This window comes from Eubalaena glacialis, chromosome 7 (assembly GCF_028564815.1).
Source record: "Eubalaena glacialis isolate mEubGla1 chromosome 7, mEubGla1.1.hap2.+ XY, whole genome shotgun sequence".
Classification (NCBI taxonomy): Eukaryota; Metazoa; Chordata; class Mammalia; order Artiodactyla; family Balaenidae; genus Eubalaena; species Eubalaena glacialis.
Genome location: NC_083722.1, coordinates 2,250,854 through 2,273,793, shown reverse-complemented (window position 1 = coordinate 2,273,793; position 22,940 = coordinate 2,250,854). Strand labels below are relative to the sequence as shown.

The 22,940-nt window shown below is 56.1% G+C and overlaps 1 protein-coding gene across 1 annotated transcript in view; it reads left to right on the top strand.

Moving 5' to 3' along the window:
* The window catches only part of SLC22A23 (solute carrier family 22 member 23), a 150,430-nt gene that overhangs the window by 115,992 nt on the left and 11,498 nt on the right, over positions 1 to 22,940 (top strand). The window contains exons 5-9 of the mRNA XM_061195675.1: positions 8,326 to 8,453; positions 13,421 to 13,523; positions 15,749 to 15,981; positions 17,539 to 17,571; positions 18,713 to 18,836. Coding sequence (XP_061051658.1) covers positions 8,326 to 8,453; positions 13,421 to 13,523; positions 15,749 to 15,981; positions 17,539 to 17,571; positions 18,713 to 18,836 — 621 coding nt within the window. The remainder of the gene's footprint in view (positions 1 to 8,325; positions 8,454 to 13,420; positions 13,524 to 15,748; positions 15,982 to 17,538; positions 17,572 to 18,712; positions 18,837 to 22,940) is intronic.

The following is a 22,940-nucleotide window of genomic DNA, read 5'->3' as shown; positions in this document are numbered from 1 at the left end:
ACGTTCGAGCGGGCTGACCTCGGGACTCACTGGTAGAGGAGAAACAATTAAAACCCTCGGGGAAAAGGTATGTGCTAAAAGCGATCTTAATTTTTAAAAATTTCAAGAAACAAGCCATTGTATTGGGTTGGCCAAAAAGTCCGTTCGGTTTTTTTCCTGTTAGGATGTTATGGAAAAACCCAAACGAACTTTTTGGCCAAGCCAATAAAACATTTCAGGGACCTCATGTTAGATAAATATCCAGAAAAAAAAAATTACTAACAATTCCAGTAGATAAGTGCTCCTAAATATTACTTGGCTCTTTTAAATAGCATCGGAAATACTCTGGCCAAAATAAGACTAATTTTTAACGTTTCTTGAGGGTTTGCTCTGAGTCAGACCCTCTGAAGGAGGTTCCATGGCTCATGGAGAAATCAAGGCACAGAGATTGGTACCAGCACTGGTCCAAGGTCAGAGCCGGTAGGCCATTCCAGAGCCAGCATGAGGATGAGTATATACATGCATCCCAGCGGCTGCCAGCTTTTCTCTCTTGCCTATACACTTGAGGGACAAAACACCTTCCTCCATCGAAAACAGTTTTATTTCAATAGGGGGTCAAAATAACACTATGCAAACAGGCAAAACAAGGGCCTCGGGGCGCCCCGCACACCAGGAGGGAGACTGGACTCAGTTACACCATCACCAAAGGTTAAGCCTCACAGGACGATGTTTTCCTTCCAGGAACGCGGAAGAAGTGAGTCATAAAAGGCATGTAGCCTCTGGGAGCTTGGATGAATCTGCAGTAATTATTTGTACAGGTTATCAGATAGTTCATTTGGGGAGAGTTTCAGGAAACTTAGAGCAAAAAAAATTTTTTTAGCCAAATCCTGTTTGTCTACAAATTATCTAGATGGGGAAGACTAGGTAATACTGACAAAGGCAAACAGAGACATAAAAATGATAGCCCGTATGTCAATCTCATAAGCATAGGATGAGCAATTACAAGTGAAATCAAAATGTTCTCTAAATTGGCGTTTGGGGGATTTGCTGATGGTGTGGAATTTTCAGGAGCCCTCAGGCCAGGGGCAACTCCATTTTTGCCTTCTGAGTGGGCAGAGATTATGTAAAATACTAGGAACCCCTGCAGTCAACTGAAATGTTTCCAAGTAGATGTGGAGAGAGGCGCTACCACAGGGTCTGACCTCTGCTCTGAAGGCCAGCGTCACTGACCCCAGAGCCACACCGTGGTCCACGCGGACCCCGTGCCTGGCACGTGCTCCAATGTTCCATCCCGCTCCCCTGCCCACCCCTAGGAGGCTGGGGGTCGCTTAAGGCCAGCTTGAGGATCTCTGAGCCTCGAGACCAGGCAGGGTTCAGGCAGCGTGCGTGCGAGCCTGTGTGTTCAAGTGTGCGCGCGCGTGTGCGTGTGGTGGGAGCAGTGAGGTCGAGCTGTTGGCCGCTGGCAGACATTGGGGAAATGGCCCTCTGGTGACAGGTGTCTAGCGAGAGCTGCCAAGTGTTTGCCCGGCTGGCAGCTGTCAAAAGTCCACGTGGACGGATACAGAGAGAGGGGCCAGGTTCCAGCCCCCGTCGGCTGGCCGCAGGGACTCTGGCAAAGCGCACGTCCAGCCCCACAAGGAGGGGGCGTCCCGGCCGGGAGTTGGGGTGGCCTGGCCTGTCCTCGTGACTGTTCCTTCGGAGTCGGGCGAGGTGAGTGTGGTAACGCAAGAGGCCACCTTCCAGAGCCGGGTCCGAGGTCAGGGCAGAACCAGCAGGGGCCCCCCGATGGTGAGTGGCGTTTGTGGCCTCGGTTATCATCCTGTCGGGACGAGACTGCAGCCGCAGGTAGGGGGAGGCTAGCCCCCGGGGAGGGTCTGTGGAGCCCCCTGTAACCGGTTGCTGATTCAGAGGTGCCGACAAAATTCCAGTTAGAAGCAGAGCCGCACAAAGCCCCGGTTCCTTCTGCCTACTTACCTCCTCGAATTGTCGTGCAACATCTCATTTTATTTGTATCATTTGCAAAACTGCCAAATTAGCTCCCCTGCCGTATTACGTTTTAAATGTCCCGTGTGCCCTACACTGTCTTCGGCCTGACCATTGTGCACATGGGTAAGTTAGTAAAAGGAGCAGCAGGGAGAGAGTCGAAGGAGAGAGAAAGTGGAAGAAACCACCCCAGATGAATTCCGGGTGTTCCCGTTTCTAGTGGGAACTGAGGAACATTTTAAATTTATCGCAGCCGTTATACACTGTTGTACATTCCGAGTGGCTTAGCCTTTAAAAGGCCAGCTCCGAAGGCATTTTAGGAGCCAGCTCCATTCGTCCTGGCAACACCTAAAGCAGCATTAGGATATTTGTTCAAGTGCAGTGCGTGAGCAGCATCTTTTTTAACTTTCAGAAGGGGTCACGGTTACCATCAGCCCCTTGAAATAAACTAGGGAGAGAATGTTGGAGCTGGGGGGAGGCCTTGGTGTGACTCCACACACCCCACGCCCACCCCATTCTACAGATGGGGAAACAGAGGCCCAGAGGTTTAGGTGACTTGCCCAAGGTCACAAAACTGGTCTATAAACCGGCCTCCTGATATAGTCCCTCCACAGTTTTGCTGTAGTGGAAGAACTCTAGAGCTTAGGCGTGTATCATTTTGAAAAACAAGAGATGCAGTGTTCCGGGCTTCCCTGATGGCGCAGTGGTTGAGAGTCTGCCTGCCAATGCAGGGGACACGAGTTCGAGCCCTGGTCCAGGAAGATCCCACATGCCGCGGAGCAACTAGGCCCGTGAGCCACAACTACTGAGCCTGTGCTCTAGAGCCCGCGAGCCACAACTACTGAGCCCGCGTGCCACAACTACTGAAGCCCGCGCACCTGGAGTCCGTGCTCCGCAGCAAGAGAAGCCACCACAATGAGAAGACCGTGCACTGCAACAAAGAATAGCCCCCGCTCGCTGCAACTAGAGAAAGACCGCACACAGCAAAGACCCAATGCAGCCAAAAATAAATAAATTAATTATTTTAAAAAAAGATTCTTCCTTTAAAGAGAAAAAAAGAAAGGAAACAGGGAAAGCTTTCTCTCTTGATACCGTAACATCATTTACATTGGTACCATTGGAAAAGTAGTTCCACGTAAATAAATTTTTCATATAATTCTTTAAGAATCGATACTTTATTGTAGCTATTTAGGGTGGGCATCTTTCTAAAATATTTTTTCCTGCTTTTTAAATAGTACTGTAAGCCTGAAGTGGGAAAAGTGACGCTGCCCTAGGGATTCAAAGGCCAGGTCCCAGACCTTTGAATCAGTGCCACCGGGGAAAGGCTAAGTGCAAATCAGAGACCCCCTCGGGCTTCAAGTTCAGATGTGTGACTCTGCCTTCTTCTGTGAGTGATTCAAGGGTTTTCATCATGTCAACAGACACGCGTGTGCTGCAGAAGTGTGATCCTGCAGCAGGGTCTGTGGTGTGGGGTGCAGTCTGGTGCCCCCGGGCAAGGTCGGGAAGCCCGTGCCTCCCCAGTTGGGGGTTTCCTGCTGCCCCCGCCCAGCCTCTCTGCCCCTCACCGCCTCCCCGACCCCCATCGCCGCCTGGGGCTTCCTGACCCAGGACTTGGTTGTCTGAGTGAGGCCTGGGGGTTCTCCTCTGAAGAAAACCTGGGTTTGCAGCGCGTCCTCTGTAACCTCCCTGGCGTTCAGTCAAAGGCCTCTTCCTTAAATTTCTGGTTCTTGGCTTTCATGGAGTAACTGAGGCCGCGGGGTTCATGGCCTGTAGATCCAGGCGGAGGTTGGATGTTCTCGGGATGCGCTGGGAAACGAGGTGGCTCAGGTAGGACTGACCTGCGTTGGTGTCCCCAGTGCACAGGTCGGAGGTGAGCGTGGCTTCTTCCCCGGATCTCGGGGTGGACACCTGGGGTGACGGTCTCCGGACCACCACGGGAGCGGTTGTGTGCCCATCTGGAAGGAAGGGGATTTCGGAGAGCGTAACTGGCATTTTCCACTGAAGGTGGGGGCAGCGTGACAGCAGAGGGAGCACCTCGAGATAAACGGGGCTCCAGTGGTTGGAAGGATGTGCACCCACGGGGCAGGGGTCAGCTCGGGGCGGGGAGGGCGGTGCAGGGACGCCAGGACTGGGGCAGGCGGTCGGCGGAGGGGGGCGGAGCTCTCTGGAATATTTTATTTTTTAGGTAGAGAATGGGTTTATCTGTGATTTGCTTAATTAAAAATTAACTTCATGGCTGAAGTCTTGAAGCACAGCTTCCTCACCTGTGACTCATGCCTGCTGCCGGGAAGACCTGGCAGGTGACGCGGGCAAGGCGGGGGGTGGGCACCGTCCACCTGCAGCCCCGCCACCGCCCATGGGGATGCTGACGTGTCCATCGGATGCTCACACTTCTGCAGGGAAGTGTCTGCATCTCAGGAGAGCGATGCCCGAGGCTGACGCGCATACCCAGTAGGTCCCGTTCTGCCTCAGGGAGCTCAGGTCTTTTCCCAAGTGAGTTAAATGAAGAGGTTTTAGATTTCAGAATCTTCTGGATTCTGGAATTGTGAATGAGGGATCCTGGACCTTCTAACCATCCTGAATGCATTTCGGAGGCCTCAGGACCACGTGCCTTGGGGCGAGAGGTCCATCAACCTGTGACCATCCTCAGGGAGGGGATGGGACTTCTGCCCAGGGCTCTGCGTTTGCCCTTCCTGTGCCCCTCGCTTCCCGCCAGGGGCTTAGGACTTGAACTGGACGAGAAGAGACTTTTAGTTTTGCCCACATCCTCCCGCAGAAGCCCTGGAGCCATTGAAGCCCTGGCTTGGAGGGATCACAGCCTGAAAGTCTCCTGAGTTCAAATCCAGCTCTGCCCCTTGAACCTGCTCTGCCTCAGTTTTCCCATCTGTGGAAGAGGGGTGATAATAGTTCTGCCACACAATGCACTTGAGAGACCCAGATACTTCCAGCTTTCAAACACTCCCGTCTCTCCACCCACTCGGGGGACCACTGCCTGTCCCCGTAGCCATCGCCCCTTCTGGCAGCAACGGCAAAGCTCCCTCCGAGAGGTGCCGCTGTGGCTTTTATGCACATTACTGTGTTTGCAGAGGTCATCCTCAAGGTCGCTTTTTCTTAACTATCCACACGTGAGGGTCCACCAGCAGACGTGGGCTCCAGCTGCCTACCGTGCTCTTTTATTTTTGTTGAAAATGTTGGGTATTTCTGAGGCTCAGCTACACTCCTGCCAGATCCTGGGCCAGTGGCCAGTTTTTTAATTTTCATGGTGTTACTACATTATGTGCCTGTCAGCAGACATTTCATTAAATTCCCATAATGTGGCCACACTGCACATTATCCAAGCTAGAACCGCCATCTCTGGGCTTTCTCATAGGCTGACAATTCAGCGAGTTCTTTATGACTTTTCAGCAGATTTAAATACCCAGAGGGCACCGTGGCATCTGGAAGGGCTGAGGAGGTGGCGGGGGAACAGTATCTCCCAAACCCCAGTCATGGGAGCGACGTCTCCGCACGCGGGGTTGGTTTCTTTGCTGCATCCCCCGAGGTTAAGGATGTGGGGTCCTGGGTCAGACTCCCTGGGGTCAAATCCAGCTCTGCATTTCACCGCCCTGGAATCTGGAACACGTCCTTGAGTGCTTTGCCTGAGTTTCCCCATCTGTGAAGTGGGGATAATGTTACTACAGCATAATGAGCTGGAAAGACGTAAATTCATGGGAAACGTGTAGAAGGGTGAGTGTAGGCCAGGCAGGCGTGGAGGCGGCGGCTTGCAGTGCCATCTGCCACCAGAGACGGGGCGTGTGGCTGGCAGGGTCCTCCTGGTCCCTGTGCCCAGGCCTCCTGGGGGAGCCCTGTTTCTGTGCTCGGGTTCATTCCGGTCCGAGGGCTGCTGTTCCTCCATAACCTCGGGTCCTCCCCTCCCTGGGCCCTGCCTCTCTCCTCTCCTCCTCTTTCCTCCTCTTGGAGCCAGGATTCTGGTTGTACCAGTTTGCAGTAACACAGACTGTGTTTTCTCAAAATGATTGAATAAAATTAGAAGTCAGTGAGACAAGATTGCAACCCCGCCACTACCCCCTCTCAAAACCGGTATGTTTGGAAATGTTATGTATATATATGAGATATGTCTGTCTGTCTGTCTCTCATAGGTAAGGAAAAATCCTGATAGAAATCACAATATATTTATAATCAAATCACAGCAAGAACTACTTATCAAAACTTGTGAAATGTTGCTAAAGTGATACTCAGGTGAAGTTTTGAAGTCTGAAATGCATATATTAGAAAAGAAGAATTAAAGTTAATGATCTATGTGTCTATCTTAAGAAATGAGAAAGTGACATTAAACCCAAATAAATCAGAAAGATGGATGGAGATAACATAGGTGAGAGCTATAAGGGTAGGCATTTGTGTTAGGTTATCATTATAAAGAAAAGATCTGATAAAATATGGCAAGATGTTAATATCTATATAATATTGATGTCTGTTATGTTATATTCTGAGTGTTTGTTTGCTTGACTTATATTCAAAATTAATTTGTAAAAACTAGAGGCTAGTAAAGCAAACATTAACTTTTATTATTTAAAAAAAAAAAAAAGAATCAGTGCTTACAGTTTGAAACCTGTGTTTTATCAGCTTTCCAATATGGGCTCCTGGGCGAAAAGACATGAGACTTTCTGAGCCCGTCTTAATGCTCCGGCCGCACCTCACCAGGCGGGGCCCCCAGCTCGCCTGCACCTTTGTGCAGCCACGTGGGACGGTGGCTTTTTGACTCTTGGTGACAACCCAGGTCTCCCAGCGTAGATTAACACTCTGATCAGACCATCCCAGTGTACCACTGAAGTCAGCTGTTTCTGCAAAATACATCATGAACATTTAGAAACTTGATTTTTGTTCAAACAGTTAAGGGAGTGACAGCCGTTACATCATTAGTGATGTGACTCTGAAATAAAAATTTACCACTGATAGCTTTGGCAGCTGCTGGCTTACTTTGATTAGAGGCTCCCCAGAGCTGGTAGGACAGGTGTTGGGTAGTAGCAAAGATAACTTCTTATCAGCATCAGTCATGATTCCTTGACACTCTGTAACTGACATGAACCACAGGGACACCTGGAGCGCTGGGCCCACAGAGGCTATGCTGTCATCCCCAACCTTGACTTCCAGCTTTTGCTTCTTCCACTCAGGGGTGCCACCTGCTTCAAAATCAAGTCCTGAGGGAACACAGCCTCCATCCCTGGGCATGTGGCAGTGGCTGGTTTCTCAAGAGACCTTGTGACCTGCAAAGTCTAAAATATTCACTATTTGGACTTTTACAGAAAAAGCAAGCTGACCCCCTGCTCCAAACAGGCACATGGTTCTCCTTGACGGACTTGCAAATCTCATTATAAACGTAAAATTACAAATCGCATTGATAAGACAGTAGTTTGGTTTGTTTGTTATTTTTCTGATGGGACTCCTCACCAGATTTCATCCTAAACACGAACAAACTGGCAAGGAGTCTGTTGCTAATTACACTTGAAACCATCACCCACCTCAGGGAGGCGTTCTGGGCAGTTGGCAGCAAGATGAAAATAATTCTACAGTTGAGCCCTGGGAAAGCCTCCAAATGTTCAAAACGGAAAGTGCCTGTCAGGTTGCTAGGATGGGGGGGCATTTTTTTTAAACTTAAAATCATTCTATGAACATTTGTTTTTTGTTTTTTTATAAATTTATTTTTATTTATTTATTTATTTATTTTTGCTGTGTTGGGTCTTCGTTTCTGTGCGAGGGCTTTCTCTAGTTGCGGCAAGCGGGGGCCACTCTTCATCGCGGTGCGCGGGCCTCTCACTATCGCGGCCTCTCTTGTTGCGGAGCACAGGCTCCAGACGCGCAGGCTCAGTAGTTGTGGCTCACGGGCCCAGTTGCTCCGCGGCATGTGGGATCCTCCCAGACCAGGGCTCGAACCCGTGTCCCCTGCATTGGCAGGCAGGTTCTCAACCACTGCGCCACCAGGGAAGCCCTGAACATTTGTTTTTTGAGACAAAATATCACAAAAGCAGCCCTTCAATGAATTGCTGGAACGTGCCTTAGTAATCCAGCGCTCTGGTGAAAAGTATACACAGATTTCTTGACACAGCTGGGAGGATACTGCTCCTTTCTGCCTCATTTTAAAAACTGCAACTTTTACACTTTCTAAGAGAAAACCAGGAACATCCAGGGCCACGGTCTTCTCTTGTCTGCTTGGGCCAAGAGAGAGTCCTGAGCACCCGCTGGCCTCCACCGCTCACAGACGGATACCCGGTCCCACCCGGCTGGACGCTCCCAGCCCCCGACAGAGCTGCGTCTTCACGCCTCACCCGATGGGAAGACCCTCACCCGCTCCCTGTCTCTTTGCAGGATCTTCCCAGAGTCCCTGCGGTGGCTCGTGGCCACCCACCAGTTTGCGTCGGCAAAGAAGCTGATCCTACGCTTCACACAGAAGAACCGCATGAACCCTGAGAGCGACATCAAAGGCGTGATGCCTGGTGAGCATGTGTTCCCTTCAAACCCGCAGCCCCGCCAGACTTGGGGGACCCGCCACCCATCCCGCCGGGACCGGGAGTCACCCCACATCACCCCTGGTACCTTCGTTGCCCAGCCAGCTGTCCAGCTTCCTGTGATGGTCGGTCCTCAGATAGACCAGGAACATGGCCAAGTCCAAATCCAGAGGGAGGCATGACCTTGCGTGCCCCTGCTCCTCGGGGGAAACTTGAGGGCTGAACCGCGCCTGGCACACAGCCTTGCCTGCCTGCGGTTTGGTGCCGGCAGTCCTGGCCGGGGGGCGCTGGCCTTCGCTCCCTCTGTCTCCCAAGCAGGACCTTCAGAGAGCTGCTGTGTTGTCTGTTATCTGTCAGGACCTATTGGTTGGGCCTCTGAGGAAGCAGAAAAGTTCAGATCCACAGAATCCCTGTTTATCAGGAACATCAGCACGAGCTAGATCAGATCCATGAGAGCACCTGGAGGGTGTTAAAATCCAGACTCCTGGGCCCCTCCCGGCAACCAGAGATTCTGATCCAGTAGATCTTGGCATGAACCCTGAACATTGTGTGTTTAATAAGCACTAGAAGTGATTTATTGTGACCTGCAAAGTCTAAAATATTGACTATTCGGACTTTTACAGAAAAAGCAAGCTTCTAATATCAATATTAGAAGTGTATTGATATTAACTTAAATCTTTTCACAGCAGTTCTGTGCAAGGTACTGTAATTATCCCCATTTGCAGACGAGGAAACTGAGGCACAGAGAGGTTGAGTATCTTGCCGGAGGTCACACAGCTAGTGAGTAGTAGCGCTGGGACTTGAGCCCAGGAAGCCCAGCAGAAGCAGCTTCCCTGTGCTGCTTCTGAGAGGGAGGGAGATGGACGTGCTGGCGTGGCGGGCAGGGGGAGTGAGGGGTGAGTGGACCTCGCTCCTTTCAGGCCTCGTTTGCTCCTTTTGGAGTGTCTGGCTCTTGTCCCCAAACTTGTCCAGGCCCATCCATTAGCAGGTCAGCGCTCTTAAGTCAAAGTGCCTTGTTTCTGGCATTTCCCTAATTAAATCACCACACTCCGCTTCTTTCAGGTTAAAATATTGTCTGGGAGAAGCTTGTTTTCTCCATCCTAATTACGCTGATTCATTTCCCTCCTGTTTTGAGAAAGTGGTATCCTCGCTCAGGAGCTGGGCTGGTGCTGGTCTTTGTGCTGGGGGGCAGGCAGCAGCACGCATGACGCCCCCGACTCGGGGCTGGGGTGGCATACGCTTACGCCCCGGGGCACGCGGCTCTCACCCGCCTCTGGGTCTCTGCTCCCTCCTAGCTGTCAGGCGCACGGTGACGGTGACGTGACGGCACCAGGGCAAAGCTGGAGGAAGGCGGGTGTCTGTTTCCTCGAAAGTGGCCCCTTGCACCTCCCTAGGCTGGACCGGTTTGCCTGCTTGAATGCTCCGTCCCAGCATCTTATCTAGGCCATCGACCAGCATCCCGTCCCCAACCCAGGCTCTCACCCACCCTGACTCTATCCTCCCTGTTGCCCCGCCCTCAGCCCTGCCTCGGGGGCTAAGACGCCATACAGGCCGTTTGACCCTCATCAGAACCTTTCCTATGGATCAGATCATTCCTGCTTTACATACGGGAAAGGGGCCCCAGGAGGCTGAGCGTTGGAGGCACGGCTTCCCTGCTCCCGGCACTCCCTCCACGTGGAAGGAGCCCCCGAGAAAGAGTGAACCGGCTCCCCTTTTCCTCCTCGGACGTGAGCCAGGTGCAGGGAGGGGGTCCCCGGCGTCAGGCCCTCTCCAGGCAGCCTGACCCGCAGGGAAGCAGCCGAGTCCGGCGTCACCAGGTCAGGCAGCGAGTCTGGGGGATACGAGGCCCCCCAATCAGGCCCGCAGGGGCTTTACCCGAGCCCTTCTCGGTAACCGAGCTGGGATCCCGCCCCACGTGCCTCACTCTGTCTTGTCCGTCTGTCCTGAACCCGAGGTGAGAAGCGGGTCCCTGTATCAGGCCACCTCACGGTCCCCAGCGTTAGGTGACTTGCACCAGTCACACCCCAGCAGGAGATGAAGCCAAGGCGGCCCCAGGCAAGCCGAGCCCAGCGCCCTGCCTCAGACCCTCCACGCCTACTTCCTGCTCCCGCGCCAGCTCCTGCAAGAGGCCTCGGGCCGGCTGGAGCCTCGCGCATTGAGAGGGAATTTCTGGGGTCAGCAGGTGTCCCCGTAGGCCCAGGAAGGAGTCTCCGCAGCGGGTGGGGAGAGGCCAGGACGGTCTGGGTCGGCCGGAGCGCGGGGCCAGGAAGGCCTCACGGCTTCTTGCGTCCAGTCCTCATCACATCCATCCACTGACCAGACGAGAAACTGAGGCACAGAGCGAGGAGCCTCAACAAGCGGGTGAAAGCTGGGGTACCGCTCGCTGCCCCCCCAGGTCGGGAAAGCGGTCACTCACCCGGCCAGCCCCGGCCCCCTGGCTGCACATCACGGGAGCAGCTGAGATGCAGGGAGCGGGGCGCGGAGGGGATGCGGGTGGAGCAGGAGAGGCCTGGCTTCGGAATCAAAGAGGCTCGCCTTGGCTTTTGTCTTGGAATCTCTCTTCTGGCTCCAAGTCGAGAGGTTGGGAAGAGGTCCAGAGAGAGGAGATGCTTTTAGCTGTCATTTCCTTGGTGCTCAGAGTCTGATCTGCTCTCAGTGCCCCTGTTCACTCCCATCATTCCCACACGTGAGGACCTTAGAAAGTCCTGAGATTTCTGGAGAGAGAGAACTGGAGAGGCGGGAAGGGCTCTCGTGCTTACCCCAAGGGTCTCAGAAGTCACGTCGTGCTTCGTGTACTCAGAGCTGGTGGGGTTTCATCCCAGAGCAGACGCGGTGCTGGGGAAGTTCTGTGGTGGTGTCGAGAGGCTGGGGATGCATGTGACAGAGACAGCATGCCAACAGCCCCGGAGCGGTTAGTGTAATTCCGCTTAGAATAATGCAGTTACCTCTGTAGACTACAGTCAGCTTGGGCTCCAGAGTGTAATGCTTTAAAAAAAGAAAGGAAAAAGGTCATAATGACAGTTACTACAGCTTCTTAACATCTATTTCATACACTAGAAAGTATCAGGAATTAAGTTTGAGCTGCATTACAAAAAAAAAAAAAATTTAAACCTATATAGCCATGCGAATGGACATTTAGTTTTTCTTCCTGGAAGATTTCCATGGTGGGCGAGTGTGGCTATGATAAATAGGTTCCTGACCCGTTTCACAACAGTGAAGATACTCAGATCGTTGGATCAACGCTATGTGTTAACCATGTTTCCATGCTCTTTAAAAGTTTTCTAGTGTTTTGACCGTGGGGAGAGTATGTCTGTAAATCAAATGAGCCTGTTTTGCAGAGGGGATGATAGAGGTCAGGAGGAACTCGGGAGCTGAGCGTCCATGGACGGATGGCCGAAAGGCCAGCCGTTCTGGCTGGTGCACAGGCCTCCAGCTCTGTGCCTGAATATTGACACGGAAGAAAGTTCTGGAAACTGAGGGAGCATGGTATCCCTCAGACGTAGGACAGGTGTCCCCTTCTCCCTTCTGTGCCCCAGCTGGTGACACTGATCCAAACATTTTTTTAAATAAAAAACTCCTAAACCGTTATGGTTAAGCAACCTGTTTTTCCTTCCAGCTGTAACTAGTGAGGTTGGTGACCCTCTCACCATTGGATGGCAGGAAAGAGGTAGGACGTCCAGGGGTGAGAGTGCCCCTAAGAAGTACAGGGAGGGGGACACACCTCAGAGACCCGCCGAGGGGGCTGCAGCTCTTGGGCCCCTCTTGAGGCAACCCCACTTCCTCCGGGCCTTCCCACCCCACTGCGTGCTTTATTTTTAGTAAACTTGTTTTGGATTCATCTTAGGTTTATAGTAAAGTTACAAAGAGAGCACAGAATTTTGAAAAACCCCCAGTCAGTCTCCCTGTTGTAACATCTCACATCTCCTGCACCTGTTACGACTGGGAAACTGCCATCGCTGCACTGCTGTCAGCCCTGCTGCAGCCTGGACCGGACGTCACCCCCAGTGACCCTGCCATAGGATCCCACCCAGGGCTGCCTGCTCCTCTCACCTCCCAGCCGCCTATGGTCGGTGCGCTTTCAGTCTTTCCTTGCTTCCCCTGACCTCGGCAGTCTTGATTGGTTAAGTCTCCTTTTTCTTCTCTGGCCCCTGAGAAGGGGTCCCCTCCCCTGAGAGCACGCGCGGCCAGGGGAGCAGGGACAGACTCAGGGGCTGAATGTGCGGCATTTCTGCTCACAGATGCCGGGAGATGGGGAGGCTGGGGCGTTTCCTCGTTGCATCTTCCCTGTTGAACCGTCAGCCCCAGGACGGCGGCAAACCCCTCGACCTCGCTGACGTGGGCCTGGCGTCTGCTCAGAGCTGGTCTGAGCCCCCCGAGCAGCTGGGTCTCGTGACCAAGCTGTAGTTGGTCACGTCACCTGAGCGGAGACGCCGTCTGCCTGGCTCCAGCGCGCATATATATGCACGGGCCACGCCTCTGTGCACGCGTACGCACACGTGTTCATCCAGTCACTCATTTCTCCTCCTAATATGCGGGCCGTGCAGGGGCAGGTGCAGAGGAAGCAGCCTCAGCCTGTTTGGCCCACGGGGTTGGTTTGGGGACCAGAGCAGTGCGTGCATCTCCTGGTCCCTGAGCGGAGGGGTCAGACTCCGTGGGAAGAGGACCCCTGCCCAAGCCCGACCAGGGCCTCCGCGCCCGCCAGCGGCCTCCGCAGCCCTTCCCGGCGGACGGAGCCCACGCAGGTGGCTGCTTTGTGTGTCCTGCCGCCTCCCTGCGGGCCCCGTGGGCAGCTGCACCTGCCAAGTCAGTGTCTCTGTGGCGAGTTTTCTACCCTGAGAGCCAGGCCGTACCCCTGTCTTAAAGAAAAACACTCTCCTTCTCGCGCATCGGGCCGTCGGTGGGGCTGCCGGCCCGGGCCTGGCCGAGCGTGGCTCACGGGTCCCGTCTCCCTGCAGAGCTGGAGAAGGAGCTTTCCCGGAGGCCCAAGAAGGTCTGCATCGTGAAAGTGGTGGGAACCCGGAACCTGTGGAAGAACATCGTGGTGCTGTGCGTGAACTCGTGAGTCACGGGCGCGGGGCCGGGGGAGAGGCGGCGGGGCCGGGGGGAGCCTGAGCAGCCCCGTCAGAGCTTCTGAACAGCTGTCTGAAGGGCTACGAGTGCCGGCAGACGCGGACCCCCAGCCTCGGGGCAGCCCGGCATCTCCCCCTGCGTGCCACTCGGGCCACACAGACGTGTCCTAGGGGGACGGGGCTGCCGGAGAGCAGGCTCACGTCCAGGGACGTCCTGGGAGCGGGGCTGTCTGGCCATGCGCCTCCCGGGATGCACCTCCCCCCGAGGCACAGTGGCGGGGGGCTTGGGGGGGGACGGGACCCCCACGTGGGGGTCTCCAGGCACCATCACGGGCGAGGGGACCAGGCTGCTGAATGTCCTTGCTCTCTGCGTGGAGCCAGCGCCTGCAGAGGCCCCGACCCCAGGGCGCCGCGGGTGGTGATGGGCCGGCCTGGCCCTGGGTATGACCTCCGCACGTGGCCAGAGGCCCTCCCGCCTTGCCGACCACATCCAGCCCGGCGCCCCAGGTTTGGACTTGCACCCCCGTGGCTCACGCCGTTTCCTGCCAGCCCGGTCCCGGGTTCAGTGTGCACCTGCAAGCCTGTGCTGCTGACTCACAGCTCAGGAACCCTGCCCTTCCCTGCTGCCCAGGTGGGGCCTCGTTCAGGGTCACAGGTCATCTAGGCAGTAGGGGGTTAGAGGTCACTGGGGGAGGGGAGCTTGCACCCTTCCGTGCACAGTCTCAGGACTGCCGTCGTAGGTAGAGAGCAAGGCCCGGGGGCGGGCCTCTGGCCCTACGTCCCCCAGCTGCTCCTATCACAGCAGCTCCATTTAATCAGCTCTCAGGATTGGGGTTCCAGGTTGAATAATTTGGGGGAGGGTACAAAACATCCCAGCAGCAAAGCAGTGGAAGAGCCCAGATCTGACTGACACCCCGTCCTGCAGCCGAGCAGCCGAGGCCCAGGCAGGAGAAGGGGCAGCCGCGCCGCACGCCTGGTCGGGGCCGAGCCCTCAGGCCTGTCTCTGCAGAGGGGGCTCCAGCCCGGCCACCCGCTGCCCAGACTCAGGCAGACGCCGCCTAGGCTAGTGGGACCGTGTACAGTGGGATCACTTCTCCAACGTTTATTTTGGAAAAAACACAGATTGTGACATAGACAAGATGGGGAGTTTCCACCTTAATGATTCTTGTTTTGGGGGAGGGGGAGCCAGTCTCTCCGGCTTTGTTGTGGCCGGAGGACATCCTTCCACCAGAACAACAAGGTGGGAGACCCGCCCTGAGACCAGGAGCCCCGCCGGACTCACACCTGTTAGGCTGTCCAACGTGGCCTGGGGGAGCCGGGTCTGCCTGTCCCCAAGGGGAAACGCATGGGTTTGGCAGAGGGCGGCTCCCTCCTGCAGGGCCGGGTCTGTAGTTGACCTTGACGCGTCCTCAAGGTCTGCTGAAAGCACGGAGGGAGGCTGGGAGAGCAGGGCGTTTCAGCTCAGGGACAGATGCAGGCGCTCGCAGCCCTGCTCCCACGGGGCGCGTCCACCGGGGCCTCAGAGCCCCGCTGCCCCGTGCTCCCAGGGAACACGACACATCTTTAGTCCCGTTCCCAGAGCGGACATCCGTCTGAGCGGCTGGGACACATGTTTCCCTGCAGGTTTTTGTGACCCTGTGGGGCAGGAGGGGGCTGAACCCAGGACAGGGGGAGGGAAACGGTAAATTAAGCGTTGAACAGCCTCCAAGACCAGGTGTCCTCACCGGCCTGACCCCTCCTGCTCCTCCAGGCCACGTGAGCCGCGAGTAGCAGCGAGAGGGGCTTGAGGAGCCAGTTCTCGGGGCGGATCCCCGAGTTTCCAGAACCCCGGGAGAGGCAGAGGGGTAGACGGGCGGTGCGTCTTAGAGGTTGTGCTCACCCGCTGCGCTGTCAGCCTGTCTGCCCGCCTGGAAAGTGGGTCTGATGGGCCCCCTCGGTGCCCACGCTCCGGGGTCAAACACAGGGACCCTGGGGGTGTCTGCCTCACCCCTGGATCCCGTGAGAGACGGCGTCTGAACAGAGGGTCTCCCTGCGTGTACGCCCACGCCCTCCGTACGGCCACAGCAGGCAGGTGACCACGCGCATCCCTCCCCTGAAGTCCTCTCTGACGTGCGTTCCCCACCACCTTCCAAGTGGCTGCTCTGCCCCTGGACGCGACGCCGTGTGCCCCGCCCCCGCTGGGAGGTGGTGGCCTCAGGCACTGTGTCCCCGCAGGCTGACCGGCTTCGGGATCCACCACTGCTTCGCACGCAGCATGATGGGCCACGAGGTGAAGGTGCCGCTGCTCGAGAACTTCTATGCCGACTACTACACGGCGGCCGGCATCGCCCTGGCCTCCTGCCTGGCCGTGTGCCCGGCGGTGCGGGTCCTGGGGCGCCGCGGGGGCCTGCTGCTCTTCATGATCCTGACGGCCCTGGCCTCGCTGCTGCAGCTCGGGCTGCTGAACCGTGAGTGGGCCCGGCGCCCTGGGCGGGCGGGGGCAGGGCCTGGCGCGCCGGAGCCCTGGGTGCGCGGGCAGCCCGAGGTGCCCTCCCGCTTCGGGAAGGACGAGCTTTCACTGGAACGCGCGCGTGGGGTCCCCCCTCCTCCCGCCCGACCCCAAGGCCTCCCGCCGCCCTGGGGCTCCCTGGTGCCCGGGGCCCTCACGGTCCTGCTGGACGTGATGACCCCGCTGGGGGCCAGGCTCTCCCGTTGTGATGCATCACATGAGAAGGAACGAAGGACTTTTTCCTCATGTGAAGTCGAGGGCGAGATAAATACATTTTGACACCCTTTCACTGGGACACTGCTCTTCAGCACGTGTTTCCAAGCTCATCCGCTGCTCTTGGGGCCGGAGAGTTTCTCAGTAAACATTAGAAGTAATTTAAAGAAAAGCTAGCCAATCGTGTAGCCCACCCAACTCTACGAGGCAAGCTCAGTGCAGCTCCTGGTGAACAGAAGCCCTCGCCATGGGGACGAGCCGCAGGGCATCTGACCGCCTGGGGCGAGGCGGGAGTGAGCCGGGCGGCTGAGCCGTCTCGCCCAGGACCGTGCCCCGCAGTGGACTCAGGCGCCGCGGGGAACACGTGGCTCTGATGGCTGCCCTCCCCCCTGAGCTGTCAGAGCTCGATCAGCGCTGCTGAGAAAGTCAGAAGCCTGCAGTAGTGTTTCAGGTCTGCGTGACGTCCAGGCGGGGAGGGAGTATCCGGAACGGAAGGAAGAGAAAGAGAAAACCGAGGACTTCCTCAGCCTTGCTGTGCAAACTGGATTCTAGAATAGCCAGTCAGACTCAGGAGCAGTTTTCTGACTTGGGCAAGTTCACGTGCGTTCCGCACCTTGCTGGGAGACTGGTCTCATTTTCAGCTGTGACAACATGGGGTGTGTCCCCTCGTGGGGCCGCCCAAGCTGCCCTTCGGGGAGTCTCTGCAGCTCCCGCCGGTTGGGCAGACGTGCAGGGGCACGGCAGCCCCGGGGCTCACAGCCGCCCTCTTAGTCCCTGAGTGGGGATGCCCAGGAGACCAGGCACCGTGGGGACCAGGCTGGGAGGGCATAGCGATGCTGTCTGCCGGGTCTGCCCACAGCACTTGGTGCCCCGAGCACAGACCAGCAGTGACTTGAGTAACTTCGGACACGGCAAGATTCCCCCTTTGGCTTGAGGGTGGGCGCTGCGCGAGGGCCCCTGCTTTGAGGAGCTGGCGTCCTCCCCGGGTTACGAGGCCAGAGGGGCCCGGCCCCCCCTTCCGAACAGAAGGGGCTCCGTTTGGTCAAATGCCAGCCCTGATGCCCTGGACCCTCCCCCACGTCTGCGCCACGTCCCTCCTGCTCTCTGGCCCCTGGCGGCATCAGCTGGGGTCCCCGAGTGGGCCCGGCGGGCTGGCTGCAAGGCCACCCCCGCTGGTCCCTGAGGGGGCTTGCTTAGAAACCAGTCACGTGGAAGCACGCGGTGGTAACTTCCGTCCGACCTGCTCTCTTTCTCCCCTCCCTGCCCGCCTTCCTCCTCGTCTGCCGCCGTTTCTGCGGTCCAGTGATCGGAAAATACAGCCAGCATCCAGACTCAGGTGAGCCGGAACGCACGTGCGGCACCATTGTCTTTTTTATTGCACCTGCAGGGCGTTTTCACAAAGACTCACAGACCTGTGGTTTCCCTTTCCTCTCTCTCCCCTCCCCCTTTCACCCCAAGAGTTGCAGCTGAAGTTGGCCGTAGGTTGGACACTACACGCATCCACTTGTCCTCTCTGCCCGTTGCGCCTCTAGAAAGTCGGGCCGCCCCCCCGCCCCCTTTGTGCCCGGCTTGCACGCTGCCCTCGCCCTTGCCCCTGGCACCAGTGGCCAGCACAGCCCAGCAGCCTCCACTGTGATGCAGGGCCTTGGGGACAGGCCTGGGCTGGGCCACACGGCCCTGGGGGTCTGGCTGACCACGCTGCCAGGGGAAGCAGCCGTCCCGGCCTGTGAGCGATGCAAGCCCGCTGCTTTCGGCCTCTGGGACGGCATAGCCGCTGCCCCACACGCAACACTGCTGCGCACACGCGCCTGGCCTGACCGAGCCCATGCCGCCAGGGCTCCCAGTGCAGCCTTGTGGGGAACTGGGCTGCGCCCCAAACGTGGGACCCCAGCGGCTTGCTGTGCCCTCCTAGCGCCACCTGGGGGTGAGGTCAGACCCGGTGCCACTGGCAAGGTGCTCAAGTTGGTCCAGCTCGTTCCCTCCAGGCCCATAAGTTCTCCTCTTGGGGTTGAGTTCTCGTTCCCCTCAGTCAAGCCTGGGCTGCCCTGTCCCTTGTATTGGACTGGTCAGGCCTGAGGCCAGGATGGCCGGGCTCTCTGGAACCAGAGACCTTTCTCTGGAGCTGAGCCGGAAGGCTGGATAGGAGGGCGTTGCCATAGCATCGGGGAGACCACCAGCCTCCCTCCCTGCCGGCCGCTCGAGGCTACGGCGTCCGGCAGAGTCAGCCTGAGCCCCCCGTTTTAGACCCGCAGGGACTCCCGGGGGACCCGACAAAGGCTCCTGCCACAAGGGCTCTGACCTCCCACCCCGGGACATGCTGCTGCGTCTCCCGGGTCTGCACCTCAAACCGGGCAGAGGGGAGGAGGGAAGACCCTTCGTCGGCCCCAGGCCGCCCTCCGCCCCGCTCCCCTGCTCCCTCCGCCCCCAGCATCCTCCCTCCCCTCCGCCCCCCTCACCAACCCCTGGTTCTCCCCCAGGAATGAGCGACAGTGTCAAGGACAAGTTCTCCATCACCTTCTCCATCGTGGGCATGTTCGCCTCCCATGCAGTGGGGAACCTCAGCGTGTTCTTCTGTGCAGAGATCACTCCCACAGTAATAAGGTGCGTGGCGGGCCGCTGTGCAGGGGCGTGTTTCTTCTGAGGACACGGGGGGCGGGGCTTCCCGTCTGGCAGGGCTCCCGGCGAATGAACCACCAGCTCTGCTCTGGCCTCCGGACGAGCTGCGGCCCGTGCTGGACGTCAGCTCCCAGACCGCTGTTCCGCCCTGACCCCCGGGGAGCCCGGAGTCAGGTGAGGGCTGGACCCAGGGTCCCGTCCAGGCAGCTGGAGGAAGGGGGAGCGTTGAGCGTTGCACAAGCAGCACGGCAGGGCCTGGAAAAGGAGTGGAGTGGGAGGCCACTGGATTTACGCCTGTGTTCCAACCCAAACGCCGTCCACTCTCCTAGGAGGACTCAGGGAACTCTGTTTCACATACAAAGCAGAGTAGAAAGGGCCTTGGTTTTCTACTGGCCTGAGAGGCCAATGTCTCCAAAGAAAGGCCCCGCAGAGAAAGCCCAGCAAGTTACATCACTGATTTGTTTGACAAATATTTGTTAAGAACCCGCCGTGTGTCCGGCAGAGGCCGAGTGTGCAGCCCGGCCCCCAGGAGTCCGTGATGGGTCCGTTGTCTGAAAGGCAGGGTGACCTGTACTCAGCTGCCTTTGCTTTCCTGGTGGGGGGGGGGGTCTGCTCCGTCCGGCGCCGTCCGGGCAGCAGTATGCGGGCGGGCACACCCTCTGGTGCTGTCGAGGTTACAGCGACACGGAAGGGTTTCCTTTTGTAAAGGGCATCGCCTCCCTGCCGTCTCGCTGTCTTCCCGGTAGCAACCGTTGGGACTTTCGGTCAAGCTCCTGAGCTTGGTGTGGGAACGTCATGAGCTTGCCCAGTGCACACGCTCTATTAAAATGTAATTGGGAGTGTGGCAGTTAATCGGCTGTGGGATACTGCCCAGAAGCCAGCACGACGGCACCGTTCCATCCTCCCTTTCCCACGTGGGCGACAAGCAGGGGCCAGTCCCATCCAGGCAGGACGCCCGGGACTGACCATCTGGCCCCTGGTGCCGGGCTCTGGGAGGAGGCCCACATCTGCAGGCGTCACGCTGATGCAGCATCTTCACTGGCCTCGCTCTGATTCATCCTCCTGGATTCTTACATACGCACACCAAGCCTGAAGGCTGCCCCATACCCGGGGAATAAAATGCCAGGGAATTGTGCATTTAAGAAAAAGCAAGCCAATGCAAGTAATTCACCCTGGTTCAACCCTCTGCTTAACCTGACATGGGAAGTGAGCCTGGAGCTCATTTCATGCGGGACGTTGCAAAGCGCCCCAGGCGGACAGCAGCCCCTCGGTGTCTTTCTTTACCCGGTTAATGTCCTTCCTTTACCAAGGAGCCCAGCAAGGAGGACTCTTTCAGGAGACCAGAAGTCGAGGTCAGACCTTTGCGTGGTTGTATCTTTCTCTGGGGGTGGCCACCCTCCCCTCCAGCAGTCGGCAGACCTCGTTAATCATCGTTAGATTTTGCTGAAAAAAGCTAAACAAGCTAAACTGAAGGAAATGCAGTATCCTTTTCCTCTCTGAGGCAAACCTGCAAAGATTAGTTTGGGGATAGAAAATGTTCTCGGGGTCAGCTTGCCAGGATGACAAACTAGAAAACATGTTCACTTGACCCTAGGTGATGCGTTTATAGTTGCAGAGGAAGGAGATGAGGTCCGGGGGGGTCTCCTGGTGGGGACAGAAGGCTCTCTGGTGTTGCCGGCGAGTCATTCTTCCTGCTGGACACCCCTCGTCCCGGCCCTTCCTTCCATGTCCACCTAGGGACAGTCCCGCGGAGTCGCTGGGAGGAAATGGACTTCCTGCCCTCCCCCGACTTCTCACGGGTGAGCCAGGAGGAGCTGGGAGGGCTGCTCAGGTCTGCGAGCTTCATGTTGCCTAGTGCAAAACTAGCCTTTTCTACAACACGGTGTTAAAAACACACCCTCTGAACAAGGACAGTAGCGAAGGTTAGGGGTTGGCTAACGAGAAGCAAAGAGGAGGGTAAGAACTCCTTTGCACAGAGCCCGGGGGACGTCGGCTGTCCACGCATGACAGCGGTCCGGCGTGCCCACCGAGACGCTGATGGCACCCTCCCCATGGCCTGCAGCTACAGCAGGTGCTTCTCGGCACCCTCCCCTTGGGCCTCGGCGGTAACGGGGGCCCAGCTGGTGTAGGGGCAGCTGGTGGCTTTGGTGTGGCAGGCCCAGTGTCACCTGGAAGCTGCAGACGGGTCCCTGAGGCCTCGCTGTCTCCGTGTGCCCTCACAAAGCGGCGGGGGGGTGGGGTGGCAGGCGCTGGTGGCAGGGACGCATCCCTCACCTCCCGACACCTCCTCAGGCTCCCTGAGTGCCGGGGCCCGGCTGCGGGGTATTTCTTCCTTTTTTATTGAGATATAGTTGATATACAGTATATGTTTCACGTGTACAACATAATGATTCACAATTTTTGAAGGTTATTATAAACGGTAAATTATAAAATACTGGCTATAGTCCCCGTGTTGTACAATACATCCTCGTAGCTTGTTTCATACCTAATAGTTCATACCTCTCACCCTCTACCCCTATATCGCCCCTCCCTGCTTCCCGCTCCCCACTGGTAACCACTAACTAGTCTGTTCTCTGTATCTGTGAGTCTGTTTCCTTTTTGTTATGTTCCCTAGTTTGTTGTATTTTTTAGATTCCAAATATAAGTGATATCATACAGTATTTGTCTTTCCCTGACTTGTTTCACTTAGCATAATGCCCTCCAAGTCCATCCATGTTGCAAATGGCAAAATTTCATTCTTTTTGATGGCTGAGTAATATTCCACTCCATATGTATACCGCATCTTCTTTGTCAATAGACCTTTCGGTTGCTTCCATGTCTTGGTTATTGTAAATAATACTGCTACGAACACAGAGGTGCATGTATCTTTTTGAATTAGTATTTTCAGTTTTTTTGGATATATACCCAGAAGTGGAATTACTGGATCATATGGTAGTTCTATTTTTAGTTTTTTGAGAAACCTCCATACTGGTTTCCATAGTGGCTGCACCATTTCACATTCCCACCAACGGTGTACGAGGGTTCTCTTTTCTCCATATCCTCGTCAACATGTGTTACCTGTGTTCTTTTTGATGACGGCCATTCTGACAGGTATGAGGTGATACCTCATTGTGGTTTTGATTTGCATCTCCCTGATGACTAGCAATGTTGAACATCTTTTCATGTGCCTATTGCCCACCTGCATTTCTTCTTTGGAAAAATGCCTATTCAGTTCTTCTGCCGTTGTTTCAGTCGGGCTTTTGTTTGTTTTTGATGTTGAGTTGTATGAGCTGTTTATATATTTTGGATGTCAACCCCTTATTGGTCATATCATTTGCAAATAGGGTCTGCCATTCAGTAGGTTGTCTTTTCATTTTGTCGATGGTTTCCTTTACTGTGCAAAATCTTTAACTTTATTTAGTTAATCAGGTCCCATTTGTTTATTTTTGCTTTTGTTTCCTTTGCCTGAGGAGACGAGCCACTTCACCTCCTGACACCTCCTCACCCGCTCCCTGGCTGCGCACCCCCTTCTCCGGCTGAGCTCTTCCCTCCCCTCAGGTGCCCACCCCTTCCTCCGAGCATCTTCCTTCCGGAGACCTCCCTTCTGGCTCCTCCCTGTGCCCACCCCCAATGGACCCCACCCGCTGTCACTGCTCCAGACATGCCTCAGGAACAGGCACCAGGGACAAAGATGGCCTGTGTGTCACGTGACATGAGGGGTCGTTTAGCTCGTTTTAAAATTTGCATCATATATATATAAATGTTTACAACACATGCTCAATGAGTGACCGCAGGCCGAGGAGATGATGGGTAGTCCTCACCGTCAAACAGCAGGAGGGGGACAGACAGGACAGGGGACAGCCAAAGCACACAGGACACATCCCACCAGAGCCCCCGACTCAGGCCTTTAGCGGGCAGGGAACCTGCGTTCCTGCGCGGCCTAGGGCACGTCCTTCAGCTGGGCTCATCTCTGCCCCAAAACAAGACTAGTCATGACGGCCTTCTCGTGGGGGGACCGGTGGGGGACAGACTGTACACAGAAGGTCTCGCCGCAGTAAGTGACAACTGGTGGTGTTAATTATTCCTACCTGAATATTTTGGGCAGTGATA